Source organism: Saccopteryx leptura, chromosome 9, assembly GCF_036850995.1.
Source record: "Saccopteryx leptura isolate mSacLep1 chromosome 9, mSacLep1_pri_phased_curated, whole genome shotgun sequence".
In the NCBI taxonomy this organism is placed as follows: Eukaryota; Metazoa; Chordata; class Mammalia; order Chiroptera; family Emballonuridae; genus Saccopteryx; species Saccopteryx leptura.
In genome coordinates, this window is record NC_089511.1 from 22,758,125 (window position 1) to 22,783,905 (window position 25,781).

The window sequence follows — 25,781 nt, forward strand, 5'->3', positions numbered from 1 at the left end:
CACAATTAGTATATTGCTACTCTCCTCACTGAATTCCAGTATCAGCCACCTGAACGCATGGACAGGAGACTGTTCCATTGTTCACTAAGTCTTGCTCAACCCTGGGTCAGGTTTTTAAAGAGGTTATATAGCATGTTTTCATGCAACACTGTCTTATGCTTGTAGAGGTATGAACATTTGCCTGGGAGAGCCTGGGCTCTTGAGGAGTATCTAGAGTGGCTTCAATTTGGATGTTAGAATAAATTCACTCTTTTAAAGCCTAATATAAGTTAATTTAAAAAACCCAGCTGGCAACGGTAGCATCTTGGGTGAGGATACAGCCCAAAAGCTACTTAGCAGAATAGAGTGGGAGAATTCCCATTTGACATTCAGGGAGCTTTATGATGTGAACACCATGTCAGAAGTGAGAGTGGGAACACAAGGAAAGATGAAATGATATTATATCTTAGTTTGGACAAAATTAAATAATTAAAAAGTTAGGACTTAAAGCTCCATGGCGTTCCAGACAGATACAGACCTTCTTCCTGTTCCTTCCAGCCTGAGCTCAGCACCAGTGTCAGAAGTAAGTGGTACAGATACTTGGCATGCCTTGAAAATTCACCTGTCTTGGAGCAAGAAGGCCAACAGCACTGCTGCCCAGTGCAGGCTGTACTATTGCCAGGCTGGCCATGGAAGAGTCCCACGGGTCGCTTGTCGTGGTGTGTGTGTGTGTGTGTGTGTGTGTGTGTGTGTGTATTTTCCCATCCCTCACCCTGGGAGATTTCAATACCAGCAAATCTAAGGTAGGACATGGCAAATGAAATTAAAATAAAATGTTTTTGTTTATTGATTTTTAGGGAGAGAGGAAGGGAGAGAGAGAGAAACGTAGATTTGTTGTTCCGTTTATTTATGAATTCAGTGGTTGATTCTTGTATGTGCCCTGACCAGGGATCAAACCCACAACACTGATTCATGGGGATAACCCTTTTTTTTTTTTTTTTTTTTGCATTTTTCTGAAGCTGGAAACAGGGAGAGACAGTCAGACAGACTCCCACATGCGCCCGACCGGGATCCACCCGGCACGCCCACCATGGGGCGACGCTCTGCCCACCAGGGGGCGATGCTCTGCCCATCCTGGGCGTCACCATGTTGCGACCAGAGCCACTCTAGCGCCTGAGGCAGAGGCCACAGAGCCATCCCCAGCGCCCGGGCCATCTTTGCTCCAATGGAGCCTTGGCTGTGGGAGGGGAAGAGAGAGACAGAGAGGAAGGCGCAGCGGAGGGGTGGAGAAGCAAATGGGCGCTTCTCCTGTGTGCCCTGGCCGGGAATCGAACCCGGGTCCTCTGCACGCTAGGCCGACGCTCTACCGCTGAGCCAACCGGCCAGGGCCTACCCTTTTTTTTTAAACATGTTTATTGTACTGATTTGAGAGAGAGAGAGAGAGAAAGAGAGAGAGAGAGAGGAAGGGAGAGACAGGAACATCCATCTGCTCCCGTATGTGCCCTGACCAGGGATCGAACCCACAACCTCTGTGCTTTGGGATGATGCTCCAAACCAAGTGAGCTCTCTGGCCAGGGCGGGGATAACTCTTTAATCAACTGAGCTACCTGGCCAGGGCAGCAAAATGAAAATTTTTTTTTGGTATTTTTCTGAATTTGGAAACGGGAAGGCAGTCAGATTCCCGCATGTGCCTGACCGGGATCCACCCAGCATGCCCACCAGGGGGCGATGCTCTGCCCATCCGGGGCATCGCTCTGCCACAATCAGAGCCATTCTAGCGCCTGAGGCAGAGGCCACAGAGCCATCCTCAGTGCCCGGGCAAACTTTTGCTCCAGTGGAGCCTTGGCTGCGGGAGGGGAAGAGAGAGACAGAGAGGAAGGAGAGGGGGAGGGGTGGAGAAGCAGATGGGCGCTTCTCCTGTGTGCCCTGGCCGGGAATTGAACCCGGGACTCCTGCACGCCAGGCCGATGCTCCACCACTGAGCCAACCGGCCAGGGCCGCAAAATGAATTTTTAACTGATGATTCTGATACACAGATCTGGGAAATGTTGCAGAGACTGGGAGAAACAACTTTTCTCTTGTTAGGAGAAGTGACTAGGAAGAGCTAAATAGCACCAATCATACTAGAACTGAGATCCTCCAGCTGAGAGATCAGTTTGAAAGAACTCTTTGACCAGATCCTGGAGTGATATATATGGTCTTATTACAACTTAGACCTCTCACAAGAAAGAGAGGGCTTCGTTGCTGGTTGTCTACTTTCTACAAATTCTTAAGAGGGCAGTGTATCAATTATTATTGATAAATTTAGACTTAGTGTATCATCTGACACTGATCATTGTCTTGATAATTTTTCTATGTGTGGGTGATAGATAATAGCAAAAGAAAACAGTATCTATGAAGATGATTATATTCAGGTTACAATCCTTTAAGAATGAGTATTTACTGTTAAGAAAATTAGAAAGCATAAAAGAGGACATTCCAAACAGAATCTTTTTTTGGGATCTCAATGCTAATAGACGGCAACATCACAGGTCAAAATCTCCTATGTATTAGGAAAACACTGAGGAGAAACGACAGCTAAACCAGGCCCAGCCACCCCATGAGCTTGCTCTGTGGTGCAGAGAGTTTGTTTCATATTTGTGATCATGGATGACTGATGGCCAAGCTCATGGGTAAGCTTCCAAGCCTGTCTCCCCTTCCCTTTTTGAATCCACTGGGAGCACCAGGGGCTCAGCATTCACACCCCTGTGGAATGTACTGGTGGGCTCTTTGCCGGAAGACCCATTTCCCTGATTTTTCCTGTCTCTCCCCTTTCCCATTGGCAAGATATGGATAGAGAAGTTCATGGATTTACTCCACTGATACTGTGTGGTGCCAAATATGACCCCGGCCACAAAGTCTGAGGTATACGCAGATAGGAGGCCAAGAAGAGAAGAAGGCAGTACCCCTGCTCAGTGGTGGAATGCGCCACTCACATAAGGTCACCGAGTCTCTTTTCTAGACGTGAGTAGAGCTACATAGATTTCTTCACTTGAGCGTGTGTGGGCACCACTTGTGCTCCCGTGTACGTGAGCAGAGACACAATCACAGTTCAGAAGCAGCCTTCAGTTAATATGGCTAAGGCTGGTGCCAGGCGGAGACAGAGCCTCCTCAATCCTCTTGATAGGATTGCCCGAAGGGGGTCCAGGTAGATAGAAGATTCAGTGACAGGTTTCTCTGCTCTTGTTCAGATCTGACAAGGCCATAGCCCAGCAGCTTCATGGTATTGCCACAGACTTTCTGAAGCCGAGAAACCTTCTCGTAAGGCAAGGACCAGCGCCAGGCCTGGGAGATGTTCAGGGCATCCCTGGCATTTGTATGGAAGGCGTGACGGCCCATGCCCTTGCCTCGAGTGATGTTGTGCACCCAGGTCTGGAGGTGGGGTAAGAATTTCAACCCTGCATATTCGTACATTCGGGCAGTCTGCACGAGGGGGTCCCGGACCAGGTCCTCATAGCGTATGAGGAGGTAGTGCCGCCTGAGGGCTTTGGGCAAGGTCTGCACAGCCTTGTAGATCTCCAGCTGGCTTTGGCAGATGACCTGCATCACATAGTAGGGTTGGTCGTCCTCCTTGAGTTTCTGCTGCTCCTGCCCCATCACAATTTGGCTGTCAATCATGAGTTCCATGGTGGTACGTTCTCGGGAAGAGAACACTGCCCGGGGGTCCCGGACCAGGTGCACAATGTGCAGATTGAGGGAAGGGTCCCTCAGCAGTGGGTAGAGCACCTGCAGGTTGAAGAAGCGTACCTCCTTGAGCACCACGTGGCTGTAGTTGCGGCAAGCCTTCTCCACCACTTCAAAGGGCTGTTTCTTGCACAGGATCTTGCAGTGAGCCTGGGGTATGATCATATCCCGCGGGAAGATGTTACAGGCAGGTGGGGAACACAGGGCCCGGCTGGTTTCCCACTGGAAGAGACTGGACTGTGTTCGGGGACCAGGTGTCATGTAGGCATCAAAGACGCTCATGTCACACAGAAAGATGGACCGTATCAGATCCCGCACTGCCATGTGCAGCCTCCAGGGGGTGCTGTGTGTGAAGGTCATCCAGACGTGCCAGGCAGGCTCCATCAAGTAGAAGACATCTGGGTGCTGCCCAAAGAGCTGCCCCACAAAAGAAGAGCCAGAGCGCCAGGAAGACAGGACCAGCACGTGCATGGGCTTGGGCTCCTCCCTCACAGACGTGGGGTTGTAGTTGTACAAATGGATGAATAAAACCAAGATGGCTATCTGGAAAACCAGGAACAATAGCAGTGGCCTCATATTTTTGGGCAGTATCATCATGCTGAAGTGGAAGACCTTTAAGGAACAAGCAGAGGGGCTGTGTTGGGCTGTTGTTTTGGTATCTGCCTTCTATCCCCCTTCTAGCCAAGGCCACCTTCCCCCTGACCCCCACCAATGAGCACTGCAGAGGGCTGGACCCTTCTGGTAGCCAATTGTACAAATCCTCCTCTGAATCAATTCCTGTCCCTGGCAGTTAGTGTGTCAAATAAGTTCTACTCATTTTAGGCTCTTTACCTCCTCTCTCTCTTTGTTGTGGGTTTTTTTGTTTTGTTTTGTTTTGTTTTGTTTTTTGTATTTTTCTGAAGTTGGAAACGGGGAGGCAGTCAGACAGACTTCCACATGCGCCCGACTGGGATCCACCCAGCATGCCCACCAGGGGGCGATGCTCTGCCCATCTGGGGTGTTGCTCTGTTGTAACCAGAGCCACTCTAGCACCTGAGGCAGAGGCCATGGAGCCATCCTCAGCGCCCGGGCCAACTTTGCTCCAATGGAGCCTCGCTGCGGGAGAGGAAGAGAGAGACAGAGAGGAAGGAGAGGGGGAGGGGTGGAGAAGCAAATGGGCGCCTCTCCTGTGTGCCCTGGCCGGGAATCGAACCCGGGACTCCTGCACGCCAGGCCAGTGCTCTACCACTGAGCCAACCGGCCAGGGCCTTTGTTGTGTTTTGAACTATTAGAAATGTCTGAACTCAGCCATCTTTTGTCACTGTAGGGGAACAACTCCACCCTGGCACCCTGGTGACGTGCACATCTTCACACAGGCCTCTAGGGAAAGCTTAACTATCGTCTTCGCCCAAGTTTTGGTTGAAAGCCCCATGATTCCTTCTGCAACTAAGGAATATAAACTGGCTTGTATGGAACTGCCATGAGGCTGTCACCCGCCCCCCTAACTTGACGTGGCCACATTGTCTGTTTTATCTCAGTTAAGCACAGGACTTACAGCCCCCTGAAGGTTATGGCTGCACGCTATAAAGCTGCTTGGCTTTAGTTCGACGTTACCTCCTTAGTATCATGTGGTCCCCCTGATTTGGTCTCATCCGGTGGGACTAGGAATGTGAGGAGCTGACCCAGTGCTGACCTCACATATGTGTGGGTGATAAATTACCTGGAACTATTTGGGTTGAGTCATTAACAGCCAGGTGTACAAAGTGTGGCAAGCCAACCTGATTGCTGTGGCAGGGGTATTTGTGGCCCTGTAGTGATGTGCTGCTGTCTGGGGAATGCTTGGGCACTTGGCACTGCCTACTCAGGGCTGCCCAGTGTGGCTGGCCAGGCTGTGCACTGCACACCCCTAGGGAATGACATCTCATCAAGGACTTAAGATATTTATTATATAAAAAAAATGTTCTTTCGATTCCCGGCCAGGGCACACAGGAGAAGCGCCCATTTGCTTCTCCACCCCTCCGCCGCGCCTTCCTCTCTGTCTCTCTCCTCCCCTCCCGCAGCCAAGGCTCCATTGGAGCAAAGATGGTCCGGGCGCTGGGGATGGCTCTGTGGCCTCTGCCTCAGGCGCTAGAGTGGCTCTGGTCGCAACATGGCGACGCCCAGGATGGGCAGAGCATCGCCCCCTGGTGGGCGTGCCAGGTGGATCCCGGTCAGGCGCATGCGGGAGTCTGTCTGTCTCTCCCTGTTTCCAGCTTCAGAAAAATGCAAAAAAAAAAAAAAAAAAAAAAAATGTTCTGCAGCCACCGTGGAAAACATTATGGAGATTCCTCAAAAAATTAAAAATCAAACTGCCTTTTGACCCCGCTATCCCACTTTTAGGAATATACCCCAAGAACACCATAGCACTGTTTCAAAAGAAGAAATGCACCCCCATGTTTATGGCAGCATTGTTCACAATAGCAAAGGTCTGGAAACAGCCCAAGTGTTCATCAGTGGACGAGTGGATTAAAAAGCTTTGGTACATATCAATTTATACTATGGAATACTACTCATCCATAAGAAATGATGACATCGGATCATTTACAACAACATGGATGGACCTTGATAACATTATACTGAGCGAAATAAGTAAATCAGAAAAAACTAAGAACTATATGATTCCATACATAGGTGGGACATAAAAATGAGACTCAGAGACATGGACAAGAGTGTGGGGGTTACAGGGGGGGGAGAGGGAGGGGGTTGGGGGAGGGGAGGTGACGGAAGACAATTGGACTTTGGGTGATGGGAATGCAGCATAATCAAATGTCAAAATAACTAGAGATGTTTTCTCTGAACATATGTACCCTGATTTATCAATGTCACCCCATTAAAATGAATTTTAAAAATAAAATAAAAAAAATAAAAAAAAGCTGCAAAACTGCTAAAAGAAATGTTCTGGTAGGTGACAGAAAAGTGTCTTCGTCCAACAGAATAAGTATATTACATGGGTTTGCTATATAGTTTTAGATGTTGGATATTTAGAGAAAGGAATTTCACTTTGTAATTCACTCTGTAGGTCATAGTGGCAATCCTGAACTTACTCCTGTCACAATCAGGGCTAGCTTTGTATGAAAAGACCATGGTTCTTGGGGCCATGCTAGAATATTATTCCAAGGGAGCTCTTAACCCTCCTTAAAGATGATTCTGGATCATTTGGGGTGACTTTCTGACATAACTATTAAGAGATAAAACTCTCTCTCTCTCAAATCAATAAATCTTTTAAAAAGGTAAAATAGCTATTTCACAGAGGGTAAAATGTTAATAGTAGCAAAGTGCTAAATTGCATATCACTGTATAACCCAGAAATTCTTCCTTCAAGCTTTAAGAAAGAAAATACTGTATATTCCTATGCAGTAAGTGGGGGTGGATTTAGGGTTTACTATTATCCTGGTGACAGGTCTTATCACCAATTTTTTAAAGTTTTTAATAGGTGATAGTCACATGGTTAAAATTGTTTTTAAAAGTATCATTAAATATTGGAGAATTACTTTGTAAATTATATAAATATCTAAGCACTATGCCGCACACCTGAAACTAAAATAAAATAATATTAAATATAAACTGTAACTGAAAAATATAAAGAACAATCAAACAAAAACAATATACAAAAATGTATCATTATTATGGACATTAAATCCACAGACTCAGAATTTAAGAGAAGGCTTCCTAAGACTCTGCATGCAGTAAGGGGGGTACTGGCCAGCCTGCAGCCTTGCCTGTCACACCCCAGGTGAGGGGAAATCCTATGACAAGCAGTTGTGTCTGTGAGGAGACCTATTGTCATAAATTAGAAAACTTCTAGAGCTATTTGTAGACAAGGGTAAGGACATGGTTTTAAGAAGGGGTCACATTATTCTGGGGGAAAGAACACCTAAGAGGTTTATCAGCTTCTGAATTAGTAACCTCTTTTCTATTTACTAACAGCTAGTATTTACCTGTCAGCCGGTGTTTTGTTATACTGTCAGTGAAAAGTCTACATCTAACAATTAATTGTCCTCCATCTGCATCTGCTCATTCCTTTTTTTTTTTTTTTTTTTTTTTGGTATTTTTCCTTTTTCTTTTTTACGGAGACAGAGAGTCAGAAAGAGGGATAGATAGGGACAGACAGGAATGGAGAGAGATGAGAAGCATCAATCATTAGTTTTTTGTTGCGACACCTTAGTTGTTCATTGATTGCTTTCTCATATGTGCCTTGACCATGGGGCTACAGCAGACCGAGTAACCCCTTGCTCAAGCCAGCGACCTTCGGTCCAAGCTGGTGAGCTTTGCTCAAACCAGATGAGCCCACACTCAAGCTGGCGATCTCAGGGTCTCGAACCTGGGTCCTCCGTGTCCCAGTCCAATGCTCTATCCACTGCACTGATCAGGCAGTATTTTTCTTAAGTGAGAAGCAAGGAGGCAGAGACAGACTCCCACATGCGCCCGACTGGGGTCCACCCGGCATGCCCACCAGGGGGCGATGCTCTGTCCATCAGGGGCTATTGTTCCGTTGCAGCCGGAGCCATTCCAGTGCCTGAGGCGGAGGCCATGGAGCCATCTTCAGGCCCAGGCCAACTTGCTCCAGTGGAGCCTTGGCTGCGGGAGGGGAAGAGAAAGATAGAAAGAAGGGAGAGGGGGAAGCGTGGAGAAGCAGATGGTTGCTTCGCCTGTATGCCCTGACTAGAATCGAAATCGGGACATCTACACATCCGGCTGACACTATCACTGAGCCAAGTGACCAGGGCTGTTTTTTTGTTGTTGTTGTTTTTTAGCGAGAGAGACAGAAAGGAACAGAGAGAGGGACAGATAGGGACAGACAGGCAGGAAGGGAGAGATATGAGAACAAAGAACTGTTGCAGCATCTTAGTTCTTTATTGATTGCTTTCTCATATGTGCCTTGACTAGGGGGCTACAGCAGAGCAATGATTCCTTGTTCGAGCCACAACTTCAGGTTCAAGCCAGTGACCTTGGGCTTCAAGCCAGTGACCTTTGGGCTCAAGCCAGCGACTATGGGGTTATGTCTATGATCCCAAACTCAAGCTGGTGACCTCGGGGTTTCGGGGTTTCAAACCTGGGTCCTCCACGTCCCAGTCTGACACTGTATCCACTGTGCCACCGCCTGGTCAGGCTACATCTGCTCATTTATAACTTGCTCCAGATAGCAAATGAGTTCATTTTTATCTGTCCTTTTAGTTGCTTTTTGCATACATAGGAAATTCAAATGTATATGTCTTCTGAATTTCCCCCCCCTTTATAATGCAAAAAGTAGCAAGTTTATCCACACTGTGATGCACCTTGCTTTTTAAACTTAACATGATATCTTGGAAATCTTTCCATGGCCATACATAAACTGATTCCTGTTCCTTTTGACCACTATGTAGAATTCTGTTGTATGGATGTACCACAGTTTATTTTACCAGTTTCCTCACTGATGGGCTTTTTGAGTTATTTCTGGTTGTTTGCCATTTCAGAAACTTCAGTAATGACCTGTATGTTATCATCATTATTCATGTATATAGTAAGCTAAGTCCCAGAAGTGGAATTGCTGAGTCAAAAAGTACGGCTGTAAGTACCTTTGACATCTACTGCTCAGATAGTCTTCATATTCTCATGAAACATTCTCTATATCCAGAGCTCCAGAGATTTGAGGGATTGGAGTTTAGTGGAGGAATTGGGCAGCCACAGATGTGATGCTTGGAGTTTATAGCTAGTTTCCTGAGGAGATAGAGGATTCTTTGCCGGTTTATGGGCTTCCCATGGAAGTCCCCTGAAGCTTCTGGGAAGTGTGCAGTGACCCAAGCCAGACCTGTGGCGGTGGCACAGAAACCCTCTTTTCCATTCATCACAACAATGCGTTTCCTCCATATATGCCAAAAGGATCCAGGGAGGATCATCTCTTTGGTGGCCAAAAAGTGCTTTGCTATATATAGGCGAGGGAAATGTGAATGAATGGAAATTCCTGTCTTGGCCTTAAGGTTAGAACAGGAACAGGTAAGGTGTGCTTCTAGTTCTTTTAAGCTTGAGCCCAAGAGGAAATGATTAGAAACTAGGCTATTATTTTTTTATTTTTATTTTTTTTTTCATTTTTCTGAAGCTGGAAACAGGGAGAGACAGTCAGACAGACTCCCGCATGCGCCCGACCGGGATCCACCCGGCACGCCCACCAGGGGCGACGCTCTGCCCACCAGGGGGCGATGCTCTGCCCATCCTGGGCGTCGCCATGTTGCGACCAGAGCCACTCTAGCGCCTGAGGCAGAGCCACAGAGCCATCCCCAGCGCCCGGGCCATCTTTGCTCCAATGGAGCCTTGGCTGCGGGAGGGGAAGAGAGAGACAGAGAGGAAAGCGCGGCGGAGGGGTGGAGAAGCAAATGGGCGCTTCTCCCGTTGTGCCCTGGCCGGGAATCGAACCCGGGTCCTCCGCACGCTAGGCCGATGCTCTACCGCTGAGCCAACCGGCCAGGGCCAGCTATTATTGATAATGATACAAGAATGCTTTCACCCTCCCCAAAGACTGAAGAGGTGACTTTAGCAAGAGATCTCCCGAAGGCATCATGTGCATAAGGAAAAGTTTGGAACAAGAATTGGAAACAATGGAGCAAAAGAGAGAGGGAAGTAGAGAAGAGAAGAACTTGACCTGTGCACAATTATAAGGAAAATGGGATAGAATTTTATAAGCAGGGTTTATAATCAACTCAGGAAAAAGCTAACATTTCTTTGGGATTAGAAAAGTAAACTTTTCAAAGTTATTCTTTCCCTTCCACCATCCCAGCTTTGAGCCAACTTGGTGTTCTGAGTGGGCTCGAGGGCCTCAAGCCTTCCTTGCCCTCCAGCAGCTCCTGGCCTCTTTCCCATTCTCCCTCAGAGCTGGGGCCGGGCCTTCTAACCGTCCCCAGTTGTTTACGGGCTTTAGTTGTCCATGATGCTTAGGAAGTCCCATGGAAACCCTTTGACTTCTTTCTCTGCTTTGTCTTTCCGTGGACACTTTCCCTGGCCAGAAAGAAGGTATGCTTTTGTAAAGTAAGTCCCATCTCTTGTCACCGGGATCTAGACACATCCTAGATCTAGGCGACCTGTGATGCCAGAACAGCTAAGGAACACTTTAAGGTGCGAGTTGGGCAACGCTCATGTCTGCAGAGACTGTAATCAGTGATAGAGGTGGACACTCTGGACCTTGGGTGAAGCCAAGTGATGTGGCTCCCTGAAGAAAAGGAAACCTGAGGCTTCTTATGGCACTCTTCTGTTCCATGGTTGTTCTGCACTTTGCTCCTCTGTAGTCCTTGAGATGATAAGCACTTTGGGAAGTCTGTGACCTGACTCCATCTTGGAGTCCCTTATCCACCATCCTAAGTGTTCTTTTCTGGCTATTCAACTGAATCCCTGAGTCCTGCCCTCACCATTGCCAGAATCCTAAATCTGCTCATCTGTAGCCTGGCTTTGACAGTAAGCAGCCTCTTACTTTTGTCTCTCAGCTCTTTCCATCGTCCACTGCTGCTACCAGAAGCTATCTTTTTTTTTTTTTCTTTTAAAAAATATTTTATTGATTGATTTTACAGAGAGGAGAGAAAGGGGAGGGGGAACAGTAAGTATCAACTCTTTGTTGCTTCACTTTAGTTGTTCATTGATTGCTTGTTATATGTGTCTTGACCAGGCAAGCCCGGGGTTACGAACCAGCAACCTCAGCATTCCAGGTCTATGCTTTATCCACTGCGCCACCACAGGCTGGGCCCTCCTTGTTTTTAAGTAAAACTCAAATGGGTTCAAATTGAAGTAGGAGGAACCAGGATGGGTCAATCTTTCAATCTGATTTTTGGATGTTAAAACTGAATCTCTCTTCTCTATCTGTTTCACCTCACTGTAGAAGGTCATAAATGCCTCCTCTGTGCTGCCTCCACCTGCCAAAGCACCGCTCTCCCCTGAAGCCGCCATTTCCCCGGGCCCAGAAGCTATCTTTTTAATGCACAAGTCTGCCCTGGCCGGTAGCTCCGTTGGTTTGAGTGTCTTCCTGATATGCCAAGGTTGTGGGTTTGATTCCGGACCAGGGCACATACAAGAATCAACAAATGAAATGTGTGAATTAGTGGAACAACAAATCAATCTCTCAATCTCTCTCCCTCCTTTCTCTCTCTCCAAAATTAATAAAAAAGAAATTTAAGTGCAAACCTGTTACTCCTCTCTTTAAACTATTTCAATAGCTTTTTTTTGGGGGGGGGGGAGCAGAGTTTGCCACCCCAAAATATTGATTATTTTAAGCTGGTCATTTTTAAGAAACAAAAGAATCTTTAGCCTTTCCCCTAACTGAATAAGAGAACCAAATAGAAGGCCTACTCCAGGAAAGGAGCCTACTATTGATAGAAAATTATAGTTTAATATAAACTAAGTGTGACCAAAGTCCTCCCTGTGTCCCTTGTTAAAGATGTCCCAGGAAACATTCACTTACCAAATATTTGCATTGCAATTTTTATGTGAATTGCCTTCCTGCCCTTTGATGACTTAACCACAACCCCTTCCCACTCTCTTCTCCTTAGCTCAAGACGGCATATAAGCCTTATTAACTACCTGATCTGTCCTTGGGTCTCATACTCATAGAACCCACATATGAAAATTTGGTCATTTCCTTCTTGTCAATGTGTCTCATGTTAATTTAGTTAAGTTCAGGCAGAACTTAAAGGGGTAGAAGGAAAAGTTATTTTTCCTCTCCCACACTTCCCAACACATACAGTAGTAAGTTGAAATCCCCAAGTCTTATGCCCAGACTCCTTCATGATCTATCTAATCTTTGGTCTCCTGTCACTCCCGTCCTTTTTTTTTTCTTTCCTTTTTTTAAATTGGCTATTTTAGAGACACAGGAAGGGAGAGAGAAACATTGATTTATTGTTTCTCTTATTTATTTATGCATTCATTGGTTGATTCTTACATGTGCCCTGGCCGGGGATCAAACCTGCAACATTGGTGTATCAGGACGACACTCTAACCAACTGAGCTACCCGGCCAGGGCCCTCCCCTCCTTTTTGGTGCCTTAGGCTCGAGACTTTACTCTCAGTTCTTCCCAGCTCGTCCTGTTATTTAGAAGCCCAGAGACATTCATAAGACCCCTCCTCCCTCAAGGTTCTGCCCACATATCAGCTTTCTCCCTGAAAGTTTTCTCCCTTCCTCTAAGACTTAGTTCCCCAAACTTTCCATTAGCATCCACCTCTCACTCTGTAGTAAACAGCTGTAGATGAATGTCTCTCCCACTGGCTATTGTAACTGAAAGGTAAAGGCTGTGTCTCATGTTGTTTACAGGTGCATAACACTTAAAATGATTAGGGCTCATTAAACATTTGTTGAATGAATGAATGAATAAGTAAATAAACAGTTGACTGTGGGAAGAGGTGTAGTCATTGCTAGAAAGCAGATAACTAAATGAAATGCATCAGAAACTGAAACTTGTCCCTTTCTAAAGTACACACAAATGTCTCTTTAGTACCAGTTACTAAAATTTAGGTGATTCTGGTGAATATTGAGCACAGAACCAACATGGTCTCAATTGCATGGAGCAAGATTTAATAAATATGCAGAGGCATAGGTTTGATGCAATATGGCACAGTTAACCTCACTCCAGAAAAACAGTTTCTAGCCTGACCAGGTGGTGGCGCAGTGGATAGAGCATTGGACTGGGATGCAGAGGACCCAGGTTCGAGACCCCAAGGTCGCCAGCTTGAGCACAGGCTCATCTGGTTTAGCAAGGCTCACCAGCTTGAGCCCATGGTCACTGGCTCGAGCAAGGGGTTACTCGGTCTGCTATAGCCCCCTGGTTAAGGCACATATGAGAAAGCAATCAATGAACAACTAAGGAGCCGCAACAAAGAATTGATGTTTTTCATCTCTCTCTCTTCCTGTCCGTCCCTATCTATCCCTCTCTCTGACTCTCTCTCTCTGTCTCTGCCACAAAAAAAGAAAAAAAAAAAGAAAAATAGTTTCTATACTGAGCATGCATTAATTAAAACTAGGGGGGAAATGAGCATTATTTTAGGAAACATTTCTTAATAAGAAATAGAAGTCCCATTACAAAGCAACAGACTACTCAGCTTACTTCCCTTGCTGTAACCAACTCAGTTAGTAGAAGAAGAAAAGAAAAATAGCCTGACCTGTGTTGGTGCAGTAGGATAAAGCGTAGACCTGGAACACTGAGGTTGCCGGTTTGAAACCCTGGGCTTGCCTGGTCAAGGCACATATGGGAGTTGATGCTTCCTGCTCCTTCCTCCTCCCTCTCTCTTATTCTCTCTCCTTTCTCTCTAAAAATCAAATAAAATATTAAAAAGAAAAAAAAGAAAAGAAAAGAAAAATACCCTCAGCACATCTCATCATCACTATCCCCCCAAAAGAATTAAAAAGCATGTTGGCCTGACCTGTGGTGGCGCAGTGGATAAAGCGTCGACCTGGAAATGCTGAGGTCGCTGGTTCGAAACCCTGGGCTCGCCTGGTCAAGGCATATATGGGAGTTGATGCTTCCAGCTCCTCCCCTCCTTCTCTCTCTCTGTCTCTCCTTCTCCTCTCTAAAATCAATAAATAAAAAAATAAAAATAAAAAAACTGAATATTAAAAAAATAAATAAATAAAAAGCATGTTGCCCCAATGAGAGGCAAGCGGTATCATGATGGCACACAAAGGACAGTCCATCACTGAAGAGTCCTGAGTACTTTAGGATCTTGGCATAGGGGTGGCACCTATGTCAGGCACAGGGACCATGCTGCACGAGATCGGTGACCTCATTGAGCAGCCTGATTACAGAGGGCTGAATTATAGATGTCCCCCAAATCGTACCGTTAGCCTTTTAGAAACGAAGTGAAGAATCTGAGAAAGAAACAGGCAGACATCAGTTTAAGAGCTCTGCATTCCATCCGCTGACACATTCCTTTCTTTCTTTTTTTTTTTTTTTAATTTTTTTAAATTCATTTTAGAGTGGAGAGAGCAAGGGAGAGAGAAAGGGAGAGAGAGAGAGGAAAGAGAGACAGAGATAGAAGGTGGGGAGGAGCTGGAAGCATCAACTCCCATATGTGCCTTGACCAGGCAAGCCCAGGGTTTCGAACCGGCGACCTCAGCATTTCCAGGTCGACGCTTTATCCACAGCACTACCACAGGTCAGGCTAAAACTTTCTGATTATTCTTTCTTTCTTTTTTTTTTTTAATTTTTTTATGACACATTCCTAATTTAGATTTCTTTATGAGATTATGCTTCTACAACCAGGAATTATAGATCACAGAAGATACTTGTACAAATAGGGAACAGAGGTAATAAATAGAGCAGAGCTGGGTTGAAGAAACCCACACCTACACTTACAGCTGTAGTCCTGGGAAGCCGGTGGAAATAAGCACGTTGGCAAAGGGTGACCACGTGGAAACACACTGTAACTAGCCCGAAAGCACCATGAGGACTGGCCCTGGGTTCTCATCATTAATGCTATAGCTCTAATGCCAACAACAGTGCCTGGTACATAGTAGGTGCTCAAGAAACATCCTTTGATGAATGACTGAACAAACATTTGTAAAGTATTTTTACTCTTTCAAGTGCTCTCTCTGACCTGGGCAAGGAAGGCAGAAATCAGATATTTTTATTTTGCACATATAAAAGTATTTCGAATTATTCAATTTACTCTAATTTTCCATCTGAATGGTGCTCCACAACGTTGAAAGATCTTTTAGCAGCAGTCACGACAACAATCCAGTTAGGTACACATGCATACCGCATTTCATTGCACTGGGCTTGCTGGCGCTTCACAGATACTAAGTTTTTCACAAATTGAAGGCAAGACCTCCACCAGTCAAAAGAGTACGACCAGCTTTATTGGGAGACTCGCTTGATTGCTATGATCTGGAACTGATCCTGCAATCTCTCCGAGGTGTAGGACAGTGATGACCCACACCTCCGTTTTTTCAGAATAAGTAAACTGAACTTTTAGTAATTGATTCAGTGGTGAAAATAGCTCTGCCAGATTTAGAACCCAGGCCTTTTGAGTCTAGTCCCAGGTCCCAGAGTGTTCAGTTCTCACAGCACGCTTCACCTCAGTTAGAGGAAACCTGCAGCTGCCTGCTCCCCGGTCTGCCACTCCCGAGCCCTGCACAGAGAAGCTGCAGGAAGTCCAGAGGCTTGAGCTCCGAAGCCAGGATCTGAACAAGTTAGATGCTTCAGGGCACTGGCTACAAAAGACACATGAGAACTGCCTGTGCTGGCCTTCTGGGCTCTCTCCGACCCTTTTAGGGCTGGAGCGGTGTGGGGATGCAGGAGCTCCTGGCAGGCTCTGTGCTTCCTCAGGAAGATTCTCCAGGTGGTTCTGAGTCAGCCCCCTCCATCGCCATTGTCCATTGTCGTTGCAATCCTAGTTCAGCTGTCCCAGGTTACCTGATACTGGGCTCCAGTAGCCTGGGATAATGGCCCTGCTTCGGAGGTATCTGCAGAGGAAACTGTTCTTACCTTGTTAATGGCTTGGGCTTCCCAGCAGCTCCGCAGAGGCTCACTGCTGGCCAGGCCACACAGCTTTTCTCTGACTCACCGGCACCCGTCTGGGCTTCCTCCTCCTCCTCCTCCTTGCATTTTACATAACCATCCTTTATCAGAGGAAATTCCACTGCCCTCTCCCTTCTGCCTAAGACAGGACGCACCTTCCAAGACAGGGTTGAGAAGGCATTCCCTTCCAGACAGCCTTGATAGTAGCAGCTTTCACACTGAGGGACTCAAGGGGTAGAGCGACTCTGCTTGAGGTGAGCTAGAAGCGTCTCTCCCACAACTGGGAGATGACTCGGGAATGTAGACTCCTTTAAAGCAGCTGAAAAGGTTGACTCTCTTAGGGCAAAGTGGAAGAGGAAAGACATCCCTGGAAAGCTAGGAGCCGAGGTTGATAGGCAAGTTATGGACAGTTATAACCAAAATACTCACAGGATCTTAAACCTTACTGTCTATCTTGGTCTTATCTTTTGAAAGAAAGGGTGGGGGGATGCGGAGAATAAGAAAGCTATTTTTGGATTGCATCTGACTGCTCATTCCACACTATTAAGGGAGTTAACTTTTTTTTTTTACTTTTGTCACACTCAGCATCTCTACCTTTCTCTAGTAATAACTAGATATATTACCTAAGTATAATAGCTAGATGTATGGGAGGACATAGAAGCATTGGCATTTAGTGGGGGTATAAGGGGAAAAAAGGTTTTCCCTTAAGAATGAAAGAAACAGCCTGACCTGTGGTGGCACAGTGGATAATGTATCGACCTGGAACACTGAGGTCATCAGTTCGAAAGCCTGCACTTGTCTGGTCAAGGCACATATGGGAGTTGATGCTTCCTGCTCCTCCTCTCTCTCTCCTCTCTAAAATGAGTAAATAAAAATAAATGGAAAAAAAAAAGAATAAAAGAAACAAGCTAACATCAAAGATTATAGCTTCTTACTAGCTGTGTGTCTTTCGACAAATCACACAACTGCTCTGAGCTACTTTACATGATTGTTGTTAGTATAAAACAGTAGATGATAAAACTCTTCACAACATCTGCATAAATAAATGTAAATTGTGGAGGGTAAAAGTCACTGACTTTGGATTCAGACATCTGGGCAAGTCATTCCACCTCTTTTGAGCCCTGGAGTATCAATGTACAATAAGGTATAAAACATCAGTGTAAAATATCTATCCACTTTATAGAATTTTTGTGAGTTTTAGAATTGAGTTAATGCATACAACACCCCAATGTATCATATAACAATAATGAGTTATAGGGTGATCATTGTTGTTGAATCATAATAATACTTCTTTCTTCTTACTCAGCTGCTGGTTTCCATCAGCTGAGCCCCTGTGATGGTTCCTTGTATTGATTTCAATTGTGAAGCCCGTCCTCCCTCCCTATTTCTCTCAGGCAGAGAGAAGAAAAACTTCTCTTCCTCAAAATGACTCCGTGCAGACATGTGCAGAGACATATACTGGAGAGCCAGAACTGGGAAGCTGGTGGTTCTGCTTTTGTTTTTGTTATCAAAGTAATATTTGTTAATTATGAAAGCTTTGAAAAATACAAAATGAATAAGGAAGACAGTATAAATTCCTTTATATTTTGCTGCCCGGAGAAAACCACTATTGATCCACCCCCAACCTGCCACTCTGCACATGCAGGAATCTGTATACTTGAGATTAGCCCGGAAAATATTGGTTTGTACTTGTTTTTCCTTGATCTTTATTTTAAAACATTTTAAATTATGAAATTAAAATTAGGGCATAAAGTTACAATTTTTTTTTGAGAGGGAGAGAGAGTAAGAGACAGGAAAGGAGAGAGAGGGAGGGAGAGAAAGAGAGACATCAATTCATAGTTGCTTCACTTTAGTTGTGCATTGATTGCTTCTCATACGGGCCTTGACCTTGACCGGGTGTTGGACCCCGGGCTCAAGCGAAGCCAGCGACCCCTTGCTTAAATCAGCAACCTTTGGGCTCAAGCCAGCAACCTTGGGCTTTCAAGCCAGCAACCTTTGGGCTCAAGCTAGTGACCTTTAGGATCCTGTTGTTGATCCTGTGCTCAAGCTGGCCAGTCTGCACTCAAGCCCATGAGCCTGTGCTCAAGCTAGTGACCTTGGCATTTCGAATTGGTGACCTCAGCATCCCAGGCTGGCACTCGATCTACTGTGCCACCACTGGTCAGGCCATAAAGTTACAATTTTTTTAAATTTAATGGGTGACATTGATCAATAAGAGGACGTAGGTTTTAGATAAAAATTTCTGTAGCATTTGGACTGTTGATTATGTTGTATGCTCATCACCCAAAGCCAGTTAAAAAAATATTTTCATATATTGATTTTAGAGAAAGAGAGAGAAAAAAACAATCTGCCATTCTGCCCACCCATATATTCATTTGTTAATTCCTGCATGCACCCCTACAGGGGATTGAACTCACAACCTTGGTGTAATGGGATGATGCTCTAACCAACTGAGTCACCTGGCCAGTGCTAAAGGTACAATTTAATAATATAAAGGCACTATCACTTAAGAAAAACCCCCAGAACATTGCCAGAGCTGCTCAAGTGTCCCTGGGTCCACAACCTGCCCCCACCCTCGTTACTCAGAGGGGACCACTTTCATGGTAAGTAGTCCCTTACCTTTTCTTAACACTTTCTGCAATACAGTTAAATTTTCCCCAGCTTGACCTTTCAATACATAGAATCATGCCACATATATTCTTTTGTGCTTTGCTTTTTTTTAATCTTATATTATCCTTGTGAGATTTATCATGTTGTTGCATAGTTATAGGGTTTTTTTTGTTTTTATTACTGTGTAATACTCCATGTGTGAATGTACCATGATTTGTCCATGATGTTGTTAATGGACATTTGAGTTGTTTATGATTTAGAGCAATGACTAAACATCCTATACACCTCCTCTGGCATGTATGCAGGTGTCCCCAAACTACGGCCTGCGGGCCGCAATGCGGCCCCCTGAGGCCATTTATCCAGCCCCCACCGCACTTCCAGAAGGGGCAACTCTCTCATTGGTGGTCAGTGAGAGGAGCACTGTATGTGGCAGCCCTCAAAACAGTCTGAGGGACAGTGAACTGACCCCCTGTGTAAAAAGTTTGGGGACCCTTGCTAGGGGATACTTGGACGTGGGGATGGGGAGAGCGTTTGGCTTTGATTTTTTTCACTGCACACTGTGTCATAAGCATTTACTCACATCAACAAATATTTACGGAAGACATTACTTTGAAAGGATTTACCACAAGCCAAGATTCCAGGGCTCTATTGTCAGACATTTAGATTGTTTCCAGTTTTTCCCTCTTACATGTAACCCTGTGATAAATACAGTGCTGTCAATAATTAATGAAGCAACTAGCACAATCCTCAGTACGAGCAGCCGCCCCACCTCTTTCCCTACATGTTATACCACAGATCTGAGCCCCTTTAATTTGTGATTCATAAATTAAGAAGAACTAATTAGAATGGCTGGGTTGGAAGCAGCCATTGAGAAATAGGCATTCATAGTAATTAAAATCCAGGGTATCTAAAACAGGGCATTCACCTGACCAGTGCTGGCGCAGTGGACAAAGCGTCGACCTGGAACACTGGGGTTGCTGGTTTGAAACCCTGGCTTGCCTGGTCAAGGCGCATATGGGAGTTGATGCTTCCTGCTCCTCCCCCCTTCTTTCTAAAATGAATAAACAAAGTCTTTTAAAAAATTAAAAAACAAACAAAAAGCAAAACAGAGGGCATTTCCAGTAAGTAATTATGGAGCGTGATGACCGTGAAAGGAGATAATTATAGCTACTGTTTGTTCAGAGCTTGCTTTCAGCCAGGTACTACACAGATATATGTGCAAAGTCTGGACTCAACCCCAGGTTTGGGACCAAAGCCCAGGCTTACGCGTCAGGCAATGCTACCTCTGTACATTACCATGGAGCAGGACTCTGAGCCTGTTCCCTGGGGGAGGTGCAGTACTCCTGAGAACATCAACATGCAGGGCAGCACTCTTTCTACAATTATGGGAATAGAACTTTAACATTCATAAAGGGCAAAGAACTGCCAAAGTTCCCTGTTCCACCATGTGCTCCCCAGCCCTTGCTGACCTTACAGGGCGGGAGGGGGGGGGTGTCTGCTGACCTCATGTGGAAAGAAAAGAAGAGAAACAGGGAAATGACCTTTGTCAATTGCTGATGAATACTGATAGTTTTAATCCAGCCCTTTCTAATGTTCTTTTCATGCTTTTCATAAGCCTGCCCCAAAATGAGGTTATGCAAACACACCGTAATCTCTAAATAATTCGTATCACCTACCATCTTTTCCTTGATGGGAATCCATGCTGGTAGAATGCCATGCAGCTAAAGAATAGCATCTTCCGGTCCCCAGCATCTGGTCACTCCTAGGTGGTAGTCAGCAGCTGCAGATACTGGGCTCTCGAAGGGTTATAGTATTCTGCAGCCCTGGGAAGGAATTTGAATGCCGGTGTCTGGTATCCAAGCCTTCTCACGGAAATTTCACAGGGAAAACACCATTTCTCTAAGGCAGCACTGTCCAGTAGAACTTTCTGTGGTGAGGAAATAGGATGTGTTGCACCATCTAATTCAATAGCCACTGTCACATGTGGTCATTGAACACTTGAATGTGGCTGATGCTGCCATATTGGAAAGTGCAGTTAAGGTGTAGATCCAATATCTTTGCTTTTGAGTCTCAGAAAATCTGATGAAAGATAAAGTTCTTCTCCAGAAAAATGCACATTTGTTCATCATATAAGCACAAAATCAGACCCAGTTTCAAGGGGTCCCAGGTTAAGAATCCCTGCAAACAGCTGCGTGTATTTCAGGTGCTTCTGAAAACATGCCAGCTGTCTCGGTGGGACCACTGTTCAGCAGAGCTTGTGCCCCATCCCGTGTCCTTGGTTCTTTACCATCCTTTCAGTGCGGGTGAAGAGACCCTCATCAGTCTGATTTTCTCAGAGTTAAGAAGGATCTTTCTGCTGGTGACATGACCCACTCCTGCTGCCTTTACCCAGACCACAGCTCCTGTGTACTAGGATCAGAGTTTCTTCATTGCTCTACTTGGCTCCCTGTCTTTCCTGTCTATTGTGACACCAAAAGAACAGTCAGGCTTTCCTGGAGTTCCTCTCCGTGTGGAGTTCCAGCATTCCTCATTCCTCACTTACTCAGGATGCATCAGCCTGCAATGTGGATATCAAGGCCTGAAACCTGAGTGACATTACACTCCCCACACTGGTTCATTCCTGTGTTGCTCACCAGAGCCTGGTATCAGGCCTGACTAGGGTACTGGCTAAGTGGCTGGGCTTAGAGAATGGATTCCAGAAAACTGGAGCTTTCTGCTCTGACTAAGCATCTGCAGTCTAGGAAGCCAGTGCCTTCTGAAGAAACGCGCCATGAAGGGAAGCTTGGGGCTGTAAATCCTCGAGTTGGACCTTGGGGGGTGAGTGCCTGCGTAGAGATCCCCCGGCCATAAGATGACCCTTATCTCTGTGTTAGAATGTTTGTTTCAACAGTGGGGGAATAAATTGGATTAGGGTAAATCAGGATTAGGGAGAAGGTAAACGTGCTTTTTTTATTATTATTATTATTTTTATTTTTACAGAGACAGAGAGAGAGTCAGAGTGAGAGATAGACAGGGACAGACAGGAACGGAGAGATGAGAAGCATCAATCATTAGTTTTTTGTTGCGCATTGCGACACCTTAGTTGTCCATTGATTGCTTTCTCTGACCATGGGCCTTCACCAGACCGAGTAACCCCTTGCTCGAGCCAGCGACCTTGGGTCCAAGCTGGAGAATTTTTACTCAAATCAGATGAGCCCATGCTTAAGCTGGCGACCTCGGGGTCTCGAACCTGGGTCTTCTGCATCCCAGTTTGATGCTCTATCCACTGCGCCACCACCTGGTCAGGCGGTAAACGTGCTTTTAAGGTGGGTTTTTTGGGGGGGATTTTTGGTTCTTGCTTTCTTGAGGTCCCTTAATGAGGCAGAGAAGGTGAGAAAAATGGGAACTAAGGAGCCAGGATGTCCTTGTAATGCCCAATCCTGTATGTCTTTGGTGGTTCCGAACTTGACATTGCCTTACCTGGAAGAGGGCCAGGACATGATCTGAGAATTCTACATCTAGGCTTTCAGAAACCTCCAAAGACCGGAGGTAACTCACCCATGATGCAATTTGGGGAAGATAGAAGGGTGTCTTCTGGTGGTTCTAATTCTGTGTGTCCCATTGAACACCAGTGTGGGTCTCTTCTACCTCTACCTGTCAAATCTGCTCCCCTTCTCTTTCTGTCCAGAGCTACTCTTTTTGCTCAAGCGCTCAACTTCTTCTGCTTGAATTTCTGTCAATGGCTCAATTATGCCTCTGGCTCCAATCCTACGCCCTCCAGTCCTTGCTCCACCTGCAGCTAGAATGACCTTTCATTGTGTGGCTCGGATTCCTATTCTCTGATAAAAATTCTGCCGTGGAGCTCATTCTAGATAAGATGGAAACTCCCTGGCATGCCCTTAAGCACCTTTTAAAAGCTGATGTCTCTCTACCCTCTATCATAATCTCCTTGGTGCAATAAATTCTAAAGATAGTCATTGGATATTTATTACATATCAGTTTCTGCCCTAGGCCTAGAAAACAGCAGAGAGCAAAACAAACAAAATTCTCTGCCTTTGCGAAGTTTGCATTCCATTGGGTGGGGGACAAACACATCAATAAAATGTGTAGCCTATCAGCTTGTGGTAAGTGCAATGAAGGAAAATAAGGAAAGAACAAACTAGAGATTGTGGCCGAGGCTGGAGGTTGTTCCAGTTTTAAATAGAAGGGTCAGGGAAAGTAACATTTTGGGGAGGACCCGAAGGGAGGTAAAAACAAAAAAGAAATATCTGAGGAAAGACCATTCCAGGCAAGGGAACAACGGGTGATAAGCCAGAAATCACAAGGAAAACAGCGTGATCAGAGTTAAGGGGGACAGGAGAGTATTAAAAGAGGAAGCTGAGAGGTCACAGTGGGCAAGGCAACAATGGACAAATTGTGTAGGAATGCAGTAGTCCTTGTTAGTGGGAATTTGACTCCTACTTAGGGTGAAATGAGAAGCTGCTGGAGGGTATTTGTTTAAGAATGTTTTTTTATGTTCTAAAAAAAATCATTCGGGATACTGTGAGGAGAAGAAACCTTAAGAGGGTTAAAGGCAGAAGCTGGCAGATCAGCTAGGAGACTAGGCAAGAGACCAGTGGCTCGGATCAGGGTAGCGGAAGTATAGGTGGTGGGTTCTGAAACATCTATTAAAACATCTTTTTTTAGCCTGACCAGGTGGTGGTGCAGTGGATAGAGCATCGGACTGGGATGCAGAGGACCCAGGTTCGAGACCCCGAGGTTGCCAGCTTGAGCGCGGGCTCATCTGGTTTGAGCAAAGCTCACCAGCTTGGACCCAAGCTCACTGGCTCAAGCAAGGGGTTACTCAGTCTGCTGAAGGCCCGCAGTCAAGGCACATAGGAGAAAGCAATCAATGAATAACTAAGGTCTCGCAACAAAAAACTGATGATTGATGCTTCTCATCTCTTTCCGTTCCTGTCTGTCTGTCCCTGTCTATCCCTCTCTCTGACTCTCTCTCTGTCTCTGAAGAAAAAAAAGAGGCAATTCATGCAAGAATTAAAATTAAAAAAAAAAAAACACACCAAAAAACCCATCTTTTTTAAAGGTAGAGTCAAATCATTCCCCAATGGATCAGCTGTAAGGAGGAAAGTAAGAGAGGAGTCAAGGCTGACTCAGTGATGTGTTTGCCGTTTTCAAAAGTGGGAAGAACTGGGTTTGGGGTTGGAAATCAGGAGTTTTAATTTTGAATGTGTTAAGTTCAAGATGCCTATTGGATATCCAATTGAGAATACTGAGCAGGCAGCTTGATATATATCTAGAGTTCAGAGGAAGGGTTCAGGCCAGAGACATACATTTAAGAGTCATCACACAGAGTGGCACATAGAGCCAGGAGGTGGATGAGGACACTCAGGAAGAGTGAGAAGAGAGAGCAGGGGACAGAGGAAACCAAGGAGTCAGCAGCAAGTTAAGAGGAAAATAGGTGTGTGGTATTCTGGAAGCTAAGAGAAGAAAATGTCTCGCCAACTAATGATGGGGGTCCCTTGAGGACAGGGCCACTTTTTATCTGTGTGTATCTAGCACCTAGCACAGTGCCTCGCACATAGAAGGTGTTCATCAAAAGCTTGTGAAAGGGGCCTGACCTGTGGTGGCGCAGTGGATAAAGCGTCAACCTGGAAATGCTGAGGTCGCCGGTTCGAAACCCTGGGCTTGCCTGGTCAAGGCACATATGGGAGTTGATGCTTCCAGCTCCTCCCCACTTCTCTCTCTCTGTTTCTCCTCTCTCTCTCTCTCTCTCTCTCTCTCTCTCTGTCTCTCTCTGTCTCTCCCTCTCCTCTCTAAAATGAATAAAAAATATATATCTATATATAAAAAAAAGCTTGTGAAAGGAATGAGTGAATGGATCTTTGTTCAGTCTTTAAGAAGGGGCCTAGAGCTTTGTGCACAGCAGGTACAAAATTCCTCATAACTAAACAGTGTAATCAAATGAACGTACCCACAGACGACCTGGTTCAACAGGATTTTTGAAGCTACAAAATAAAATAAATTCTCATCACAGATTAAAGTGCTTTTCTTCCTCAAGTACAATGGTCACTTCTTAAACACTGGGTACTCAATTTGATATTTTATTATATTGTACAGATTAGTTCAAAGATAATCTAAATCCTATAAGTATACTTTAAAGGGCAGAATGTAAATAAGTGGGCATGACTCAGCCTGGATATCCTTACTGTTATCTTCGGTATACAATACCAAACCATTGTTATCACTAACACTTCCTAAATAATGTCAAGGAACTGAATTGCTTTCAGAAATGACATTATTTATATTAGCATAAAAAGGGGAAAGAGAGAATTTTTACTCGGGGTCTGCAGAGGAAAATATATCTGGTAGCCCAGGCCAAGTATGGGGGTGGGAAGGTGATACTGTCATCCTTATGACAGGTCAGCGATCACAGTACGGCATGATCTGGGGACACTGAGCAAACTGAGTTTTGCTAAAGAAGAGGGTTCCTGGACCTGGCCGATAGTGTGGTTGGTTAGAGCGCAAGAGGTTGCCAGTTTGATCCTTGGTCAGGACACATACAGAAACAGACCAATGTTCCTGTCTCTCTAGCTCTCTTTTTATTTTCTTACTAAATTGTTAAATTAAGAGAAGAAGAATAAGAAAAACAAGAGGGTTTCTGTAGAGAAATAGTAAAAAAGGCTGGGAGTAACTCATATATTATGTGCCAATGATATCTAAATTTTTTAAAGATTTTATTTATTCATTTTTAGAGGGGGAGAGAGAGAGACAGAGAGAAAAGTAGAGGAGGAGGAGGGAGCATCAACTCTCATATGTGCCTTGACCAGGCAAGCCCAGGGTTTTGAACTAGCAACCTCAGCGTTCCAGGTCAAATGATTTATTCACTGCACCACCACAGGTCAGGCATATATCTAAATTTTTTTTTAAAAAAGAGGCTGGCTGTGGTGGGACATTGGGGAGGTTCGTGTGAAAATCTGAATATAAGGCTAGGGGCATTTTAATGTTA

The 25,781-nt window shown here is 45.3% G+C and overlaps 2 protein-coding genes across 3 annotated transcripts in view; both read right to left on the minus strand.

Annotated features, from left to right (window-relative positions):
- LOC136380711 (IST1 homolog) overlaps positions 1 to 25,781 on the minus strand; it is a 450,214-nt gene that overhangs the window by 382,483 nt on the left and 41,950 nt on the right. The window lies entirely within an intron of this gene.
- On the minus strand, positions 1,450 to 24,507 carry CHST4 (carbohydrate sulfotransferase 4). Of its 2 annotated transcripts, none has more exons than XM_066348694.1 (2): positions 24,394 to 24,507; positions 1,450 to 4,314 (listed from the first exon to the last, which is right to left on the minus strand). In XM_066348694.1, exon 2 carries the CDS (start codon positions 4,297 to 4,299, stop codon positions 3,130 to 3,132), a length of 1,170 nt encoding a protein of 389 aa, XP_066204791.1. In that variant the 5' UTR covers positions 4,300 to 4,314; positions 24,394 to 24,507; the 3' UTR covers positions 1,450 to 3,129. The 2 variants fall into 2 exon arrangements, with proteins under 2 accessions (XP_066204791.1, XP_066204790.1); XM_066348693.1 differs by lacking the exon at positions 24,394 to 24,507 and adding an exon at positions 16,154 to 16,219.